General features: G+C 36.6%; 1 protein-coding gene and 1 pseudogene across 1 annotated transcript; both read right to left on the bottom strand.

The window, feature by feature from the left end:
- Nucleotides 1-5435: 5435 nt before the first annotated feature.
- LOC116135322 lies at nucleotides 5436-7657 on the bottom strand (annotated as a pseudogene).
- A 303-nt stretch (nucleotides 7658-7960) lies between these two features.
- Nucleotides 7961-8639, bottom strand: LOC116136909 (anthranilate phosphoribosyltransferase, chloroplastic-like). The gene is made up of 2 exons (XM_031422579.1): nucleotides 8216-8639; nucleotides 7961-8138 (listed from the first exon to the last, which is right to left on the bottom strand). Exons 1-2 carry the CDS (start codon nucleotides 8438-8440, stop codon nucleotides 7965-7967), a joined length of 399 nt encoding a protein of 132 aa, XP_031278439.1. The 5' UTR covers nucleotides 8441-8639; the 3' UTR covers nucleotides 7961-7964.
- Nucleotides 8640-9293: the final 654 nt, after the last annotated feature.

The raw sequence follows: 9293 nt of genomic DNA, 5'->3' as shown, positions 1-9293 counted from the left end.
CATATATTATTCTTTTATTGGATATTTAACCAAAGATTATCAAGAAGCCAGACAATCTTTACCTTATCTAAGTTCGTTAATCTAAGCCCATCACAGAAATTAATTCTGATCAATAAACCACTTGGTATTAAGCAATCCTTATGAATTTACTGATAGAATTATGAATTAGGAAGTAGTTAAAAATGAACAACAGTCGAACAAGCGTCAAATTATTTAGCTCATTCCATATTTCTTTTAAGCAATCAACAAAAGCTTGACTCACAATTGTTTTGTTTAATTACTACTCTAACTGAATATTACAACAATTACGGATTACAAATTTAGTTTAGCAATCAATCAATTAACAAACCTCTTTAATCAATTAAATCATGCAACCATTAATAAATAAAACAAAGAAACACAAATATATGAATAGAAGAATAATTCAAATTAAGAACAAAGTCTCGCAATTATGCTAACCGGATTGGAGTTTGCTTGAATCAAACTAAAGAATTTAGCTAGACATGATGAGATGAAAAGCACGAATAAAAAAATAAAAATAAAATTGCATTCTGTCTCCAACCTCTAAAACCCTAGCAGCCTAAAAATTCTATTTATATCCCAAAGAAAAGTATATAAACTGCCCTTTAAAAGCCAACTCCTAAAATTACGGCAATCAACTAAACCCCTTTAGGAAAACATGATTCTCTCTCTCTTCAAGGCTGCCTTATTTCGTGCCAGTGAGTTTCCAGCTAAGTCACACGAATTTCCAGCCCTCCAGACTTGTATTGAACTCTCTCTTGAAATTGGACCAAGTCTTTATACAAGCCATACAAAAATAATCCAAATCAGCTAAGGATTAAAGCTTCTAGGTAGAAGCCGTAACTTCCAGGCCAGTTTTGGACAGGACAACAAACATTCTAGACTTCGGCCCCTTCATAAGAATTGTAGCACAGGATTTTTAATTTAATTTGGGCTTTTTAATGGCCTCATTTGGATTTTGGAAGCTCGAGTGGTGGGACAGAAATCCTACTCCCAATCAGGATTTGAATTCAGTTTTTAGCTCTGACTTTACACCAACAATTGGAGGCCCAAACAAAGTCGTCTCTGGACGTGCCATCCCAACTTGGAAAGGTTAAGATGTCTACTTTAACTTCATAGAAGGTCCAAAAACCAAACTATAACTCCAAGTCCATCAAGAATCTGCAAACAGCCCAAAACATCCAAAAGTAAAAATGTTGGAAACTTATGATTTTAAGTATATTTTACTAACTCTTACCCACAAATGCTTTATACATAAAAATCATCACAAATAAGCACCATAAGATATTAAACATGCCAAATAAACTAAATGCAAGGATAATAAAAATATAAAATTATAAGTCTATCATCCATCGATGCCAAATCTTCAAGCTACGTCTAGAGCCCATGGTGTGAGATGATCATAAACGAGAAACTTAGGTGGGTATTTAGAATGAAGCTGTTTCTCAATGAGCTTAGCTAAGGTTTCCAAAACAAAGATCTTGTAACTCTCAAAGAAAACTTGTTGGCTTTTCACCTTCCTCCAACCCGTTAGAAATGAGCTCGATGGTGATCGAGCTTTCTTGGATTTGAATGAAGTTTGTGGTTGATGAATTGGTTTAAATTAGAGTCACCTTAAGACCCTTTGAAGCAAAGTTTTGTAGAATTGAAGAAGTGGGTTCAAGTGACTTTGTGAAGGGAAACTAAAGGATAAAGTATGAGTTCCATTTCTTGCTCTTGGCTCTTGGCTCTCCTTTTTCTTCGCTTCTAAGCCCAAACTAATGGAGCTAACTTTTTATAAGCTTACTTTTGCAGGAATTACATTCACATCACACCCCCCAACTTTCACTATCGTTGAACTTCCAGATACTCCAAACATCGTTGAAAGATATAAAAGCATTATAATTTTGGGGGTGTCATTGTCTTTTTGTGAAGTCTTTCCAGAGTTGATGATTAGGTTTGGGATAGGATATATTTATATGAGGAACAGAGACCTCCAAGAACAAGAGATAGAGAGATTAATTGAAAAAATTCTTCATTGATAAACACAATCTAGATTTAGGCTATTATATAGCCTTACGCTTGACTCCAAATTACTCCCAAAAGGACTCTGATTGCCTAATTCAAATCTAATAAGATATTCTATCATAATTATAAAAGAATAATAAGATAATCCTAATTCTATCCTAATAAGATAATAGCATAATTATAAAAGACTTAACATAATTATAAAAGATAATAATAAAAGACTTAACATAATTATCCTAATTCTAAAATAATCCTAACATTGCCTTCCCCTTCGGCTTAACCTTGTCTTCAAGGTTGCAAGGTACAACACCATCAACAGCAGTTATCCTGATTCATCCTCGTGTTCATCATCCTCCCCCTCCATCAGCAAGAGAAAGAACTTGGCCTTGTAGTGATGCCTAGGTTGAAAGGGCTTATTGCAATTATAGCACAAACCTTTGTTGCACCGTTCTTGCATCTGTGCTGTCGTGAGTAGCTTAACAGGCAAGGAATCCAATTCGTTTGGAGTCGGCAAAAGGGCTTGATGTGCTGAAGGAACATTAGGAGTTGATTTACTAGGATCGCAAGATTGGGGGTCGGAAGATTGCAAGTATAGGTGTAGATCCTATAGCTTGTCTTCCTGCAAGTGAGCACGACTCATGGCATGGTTGAGGGCAGAAGGACTGCACCTCCGTTCGGATTTCTAGTTTAAGCCCTGATACAAAGCAACTTAGATGGGACATACCTGAAAGGCCAGAAACTTGATTAGAGAGTTCCTTAAATTTTGTTTGATAAACGAATACAGAACCTACTTGAGTAAGTTTCGCCAACTGCCCTTGGTAATCCAAAAATTCTGAAGGCCCAAAACAAATATCTAAATCTTGTAGGAAAGAATGTCAGGAATGAATCTGCCTATTGGAATGCATCCAACGAAACCAAGAGGGAGTTGGCCCATCCATGTGGAAGGAAGAGATCGTTAATCGTTGCTCGGTAGGGATATTATAGTAATCAAAGAATTGCTTGACTTTAAACCTCCAGCCACAGGGATCCATGCCATCAAAGCAAGGGACTTCTAAATGGAAAGATTTGGGAAAAAAACTCTTGGAAGTCGATCCACGTCGCCCAGTCAAATCTGAAGATGATTCACCGAAATGTTGGTTTTGCTGGCAGGTTTGATCGAACATGTTGTTTAGAGCTGAAATCTACAAAGTAACATCTTAAAAACCACTTGTCAAAACTTCCAATTTCTCTGTTAAAGAAGTGACAGCCTTTGCCTAGGCAGATTGTAGGGCCTTAATTTTAGCAAGCTACTCATGCAAAAGACACAAGCGAGTGCCTTCAGCCATAATTAAGGAACGAGAGCACCAATGATAGGGTTTGGGATAGAATCTGTTTATATTAGGAATAGAGACCTCCAAGAACAAGAGATAGAGAGATTAATTGACAAAATTCTTTATTGATAACCACAATCTAGATTTAGGCTATTATATAGCCTTACATTTGACTCCAAATGACTCCCAAAAGGACTCTAATTGTCTAATTCAAATCTAATAAGATATTCTATCATAATTATAAAAGAATAATAAAATAACCATAATTATATCCTAATAAGATAATAGCATAATTATAAAAGACTTAACATAATAATCCTAATTGTAAAATAATCCTAACAGTTGATTACTAATCTAAGGTTATCAATGTAATTTCTCTTAAGAAATAATGAAAGAAATGATGTAATACCCCAAAAAAGTATGTCATAATGCTAGGTTCGCAACCCAATCTCACAACCCTCAACATGATAACTCGTCATTGGTTAGCACACAAATAGGCAGGCAAGATCCATACAAGTAGCCAGGACCTATTTTGCGAGCTAACCAATGACAAGTTGCCATGCTGGAGTTTGTGAGATTGGGTTGTGGACCTAGCATTACTTAAAAGCATGTCACATGACAATCATACGTTAATAAGATAAAGAATAAATAATTGATTGAGGGACCATTGCCCCCATTATATAGCATGGTCCAAAAGTCACACTAGTACTTTAATGTCGGTCACCAAATCCATAAGACCTAAAGCCTTATAATTGATGATTACTAACCATATTAGTTAGCTCTCATTTTCAAATTTTTAAAAATACCATTCAAATTGTTATTACGAGAGTAAACTAAATGTTCCCACCCAAGGTTTAGTGAAATGGCAGTTCCCACCCTTGGTTTCATAAATTTCAGATTCCCACCCTTAAATTTTAACTTTCAACTATAGCGAGGGTCACGTTAGTACACTAATGTGCCCTGTGCTCCTTTGGCTGAAAGTGGGCTCATGTTAGCAAGAATCGACTCACATTAGCATCGCCCCAACCGCCAGTTTTTGGCATTTTTCGACCTATCCCAAACTCCAAAATAATTTCTAAGACCACCGTTGGACTCCCCATAACCTCCTTTACAAAACCCATAACCCCACTTGCCATCATCACTCACTTTTCTGGCCACTTCCACACTTGCCATGTTGCAATTTTGGGTATCTTTTCTATCGTTTTCTATTCAATCAGAGAGCAACCGCCATCATTGAACTACACCAATAGACTTTCCTTGTGTTGTAGTTTGTGTGATTATGTTTTTTTGGCCGTTTCTAACTTCCTGTTTGCTAGAAATCAAAGCCCGAAGTCTCGCCCACTATTGCTCGATAAAAGGCCCAAGTTAGTTTTCCAGATTCTAACCCTTAGTTGAACAATCACTGACGGTGTTTAATTGAGGGTGAGAATCTGGAATAAATGAAACCAGGGGTGGGAACTTGCCATTTCGATAAACCTTGGGTGGGAACATGTCATTTACTCTTATTACGATGCTATAATTAATTATCGTGCTATTATAATAAATTCTTATAAGATATTATTAGATAGGGCATAGTTTTTTTAACTCTTTAATAGGAGGATCCAAACTACAAATTGTTCAATTAACAATGATTTGTTATTAATTTTAATGGAAAATAATAAAAAAACTTACATACCTTTTTTCTTACTAAATTTAGTTTATAAAAATTTAACCACTAGTCTTATGGTAGGATATAAAAACTTTAGCTATTTCGGTGGGTTACTCCTGTATGACCTTGTGTCGAGTCCTACAAAGTCGTCACCTACTACATTTGTGTCTTACTTGACCCATTGAGTTTGTAGGGTATTTAATGTACCCCGACGGAGATTAGTTGAGAGGACACCCTAGTTATCAAAATAATAATAATAAAATTTAAAAGACATATGTCAATTCACATTTGTGTCTTACGTACTTGACTCATTCGATTTGTAGAGTGTGCAATGAATCCCGGGGATGGGAATTAATGGAGGGGACACCTAGTTATCGAAATAATAATAATAATAATAATAATAATAATAATAATAATAATAATAATATTCAGAATGGTAAGTCAGTACCCATGCTAGTATAGATTTTCTCACACCTTGGGAAATAAAATCTCACTACATATATAAAACTTTTGCAACAAACTCTTGTATGTTCTTATCAGTACTTCCACCTTCATCAACTGCCTCTTTCGCCAAGTCCTTCCATTTCGTTGAATTCCTCTTAATCTCCTTCCCTCTTTCTCCTTCCATGACTTCCCTTATGCAAACCTCAATCTCCTCTCTTTTCACAATCCCTTCTCCATTCCCCCTCGCCCTCATCCCAACCCCACACATCCTCAATAAAATTGGCGTTCGTTGGCTGATCCGTCCATTGCGGCATTGCCACCATCGGCACCCTCATGCTTACCGCCTCAAGCGTCGAGTTCCACCCGCAATGTGTCATGAAACACCCCACTGACTCGTGAGCTAGAACTTCTAGCTGAGAGCACCAGCTCACCACCAAACCCTTCTCGGATGTTTCCTCCGATAAATTTTTCGGAAGCTTTTCAGATTCGGATTCCCTTACTACCCACAAGAAGAAGATGTTGCTGTTCTTTAGTCCCCATGCGATTTCTTCCATTTGGTTTTTTTCAAGGGCTGCCAGGCTTCCGAATGAAACGTAAATGACTGAGGCTGGTTGCTTTGAGTGAAGCCATTTAAGGTAGGTTTCGGTGTTTGGTTTGAAGAGGTTGAGGCCATAATCTTTGTCGTTCTTCAACCGGCTGTCTAAGTATTTTGATGGTATGGTTGGTCCGATTGCCTTGACTGGAAGTTGAGTTGCCATCCAGGTGATTGCCTGTCAGAAAGTTAGCCAATCCGAACTCATCTTCAAAGCAACATGAAGGGAGTGCAAAAATCAATTAAAAAAAAAAAAAAAGATGAATTCATTTATGAATCCGTTTTATGTTTTCTAAAAGAATTGAAATTGATTGAAAAATGTGAATTAAAGTATTAAAAGTGATTGAAAAATATGAAAAATGAAAACATAATTAACTATTTAAAAATGATAAATGGGTTTAGGTAGAATTCAAACTCTATGATATATAAACGAGCTCCAGGACAAAAGGAGCTAATCACATATATACACCATAACAATATACCGAATTAATGATGTAGGATGAATACAACCTCTAATAAAAAATATAAAAAGAAGAGAAAAAAATAGAATTATAATATTTGCATGTCTTATATAATTCTTTCAAATTAACACTTATTTTATTCGTCCTGAAGAACTTGTCTCTGATATGGTAGGGTTGATTTCCATATGCAATTTTGTGATATAATCTTGATTTGAAAATTAAGTTTTTGTTTTGTGAAAGTGGAGGGAGAAGATAAAAGAAAAAAAATAAAATTGAATTTTATATGAGAAATCTTCTCTCTTAGCTCTTATACATTCTCTATTTTGTGAAAATAAAAATGAAAGATTCATATACGAACACTGATCCCATATTTACCTCCTCTTCCAGCTTATCAAAACTGTTAAAGAATAGCCAGTTTACTTCTTCAATAGTGGAGAATTGATTGAGGTACAGGTCTATCAAAGACGGGTAAGTGCCACTTCCATTGAGAAACGATGGTAGCTCATTGATCTTGAGCGGTGGAAAAGAAGGCAGCAACACCATAGCTTGATCTTCAAAAGCATTAACTTTGCTTTTCTCTCGATAAAACTGATAATACATGGTATTACAAGAGCAAGATTGAGTGAAAAATGGAGCTCCATCGATACCGAATCTCTTCGTGATGTCTAGTGCCCACGGTATAATCGAGTCAGAAACGAGAAATTTAGGCGGGTAGTTAGAACTCATTTGATTCTCGAGGAACGCAGCGAGACTCGGTGCAACAACAGTCTTGTAATGCTCTAAATAATTTTGAGTTTCATCTCTTTCACACTCTTTGGAAGTATTAGGAATGTCCCTGAGGTCGACATCGAGGAGCTCAACATCGACGGGGCTGCAGGATTGAGTTTTGATGAGCTTACTGCTGGCTGAAATGGTGGAGACTAGAGTCACCTTGAGGCCTTTTGAGGCCAAACGTTTGTAAAATTGAAGAATAGGGTTCAAGTGACCTTGAACAGCAAAACTATAACACAAAATATGAGCTTCACTCTTCACATTTTGCTCTGAAATCTTCATTAATTTTGTTTTCTTTCCTCTTTGATGATCTCTCTTTCTTCTTGCTTGGTCCACTACAGCACAAAAGCTATAAGATTTGTTCTTATGAACTAAAAAAACAAAGAAGAGGTAATGCCAAAATGATGTGTTGAAAGGTGGTTTGCTTGCCCTTCATGATGGTAATTGATCAAAGCAAAAATTCCAAAGAGGCTTCACGTGCTTGTAGAAGATAAGAGAATACTGAATGTTTGAATGAAAATCTGGTCAGAGTAGCCACCTATATTATTAATATAAAATGTCGAGCTTCTAACTACTAAGTTAAGATCTTAACTGAGATAACAACTTAATTTGATATCAGAATATNAAACTCCATAAAAGCAATTTTATTTTCTCCAATAACGAGGTGCTCCATTAATTGTTTGAAATGATAAGACATTGAATTCATTACATCAAAACAAACAAGAGTGATTAGTTTTTACCTCTTCAAAAGTCTCCCCTTTGGCTCTAAGCAACACGAGAAAAGCACTAATTAAAGCCTCATTGGCTTCATTCAACAAAAATTCCAGCGACGCTTCAGCCTCTGTTTCCGATAAATCCACCCGACTAATCAAAGACTCAATCAACTACAAAAACACCCAAATAAAAGAACCCCACATCAGCAAAAAATCTTCAAAATCCAAAAACCAAAGTCAAACCTCACCTCATTAAATGAAGTTATCCGTGAAGCAGATTTTTCACAAACAGTTGGCAGAGCAGCAACAACAGTGGAAGGAGTGACAGTTAAGTCTCTCTTTCTTTCATTGAATTTACAGCTTGCAATACCAAGATCGAGAAACCTCGATAAAGGTAGGATGCTGCGATTAAATGAAGAGAAAGAGACGTTAACTAGAGGAGATTTAGAGAAGACTCCGATCGTCTTCGCCATTGGAACAACGTTGTCAGTGTTGGGAGAAGACTGCGAGAGACAGTGACAGCATTAGAAGTAGGTTGTTCTTGTAGGCGAAGTCGAAGGGCAACAGCCCAACAGTTTTGGCTCTTGGGTCCTGTTGTTGTAGCACGTGAGAATAGAAACTTGGTGGAGTTTACGGCTCTACGCCCATCTCGGTGAATCATTGGATTCAGTTCGCCAGATAGGTTGCGGTATTATCGATTAGGAATAAATAAATTTAAATAATTTAGTTGAATCCTAAGGGCTATTATTCCCTAACTCCCTTGAGGTTTGTAATATATCCCAAAACACCCTTTGGGCATAAGAAATTATCCATGACCGAACTCAGGGCTTCAAGCTACTAAGCACTGATTCAAGTGAGGAGTGGGGGAGAAATTGACGTAACATGAAACCTATTAGTCCGAAAACACCATGTAGAGTGTTGATGCTTGATTTTGACACCAACTATTCACATGTGTGAAGTGTTAAACAGACTTAAAAATCACACGTGATATGGAAGTGCAAAATGAGAAATGGATCGAGTAACAAATTTTAAAGTGGTTCGGATGCTTTAAGGCGAATCCTACATCCACTGTGATTATATTAATGGTTGATTACAATCAGGTCGTACTCGACAAGCAGAAATACAATAGAGAAAATAAATGTGAAGAGAGGGAAAGAGAATGTATGTGTTTAAGTGGTGGATGAGCCAATCCTGTAAAATGGAGGAGAGCCTTCTATTTATAGTTGGAGGATTCAAGCTCGTAATCATGATTCTGTGTGTTGGCAGGTGTGTTATAATTCCTAACCCACTTCCCATTGGTTGTCTGTATAAGAGATATCCTTAAAT

The sequence above is a fragment of the Pistacia vera genome, unplaced genomic scaffold, assembly GCF_008641045.1.
Source record: "Pistacia vera cultivar Batoury unplaced genomic scaffold, PisVer_v2 Contig109, whole genome shotgun sequence".
Lineage (NCBI taxonomy): Eukaryota > Viridiplantae > Streptophyta > Magnoliopsida > Sapindales > Anacardiaceae > Pistacia > Pistacia vera.
Note: the sequence above shows the minus strand (reverse complement) of the source record. Positions and strands in the feature narration are given on the sequence as shown.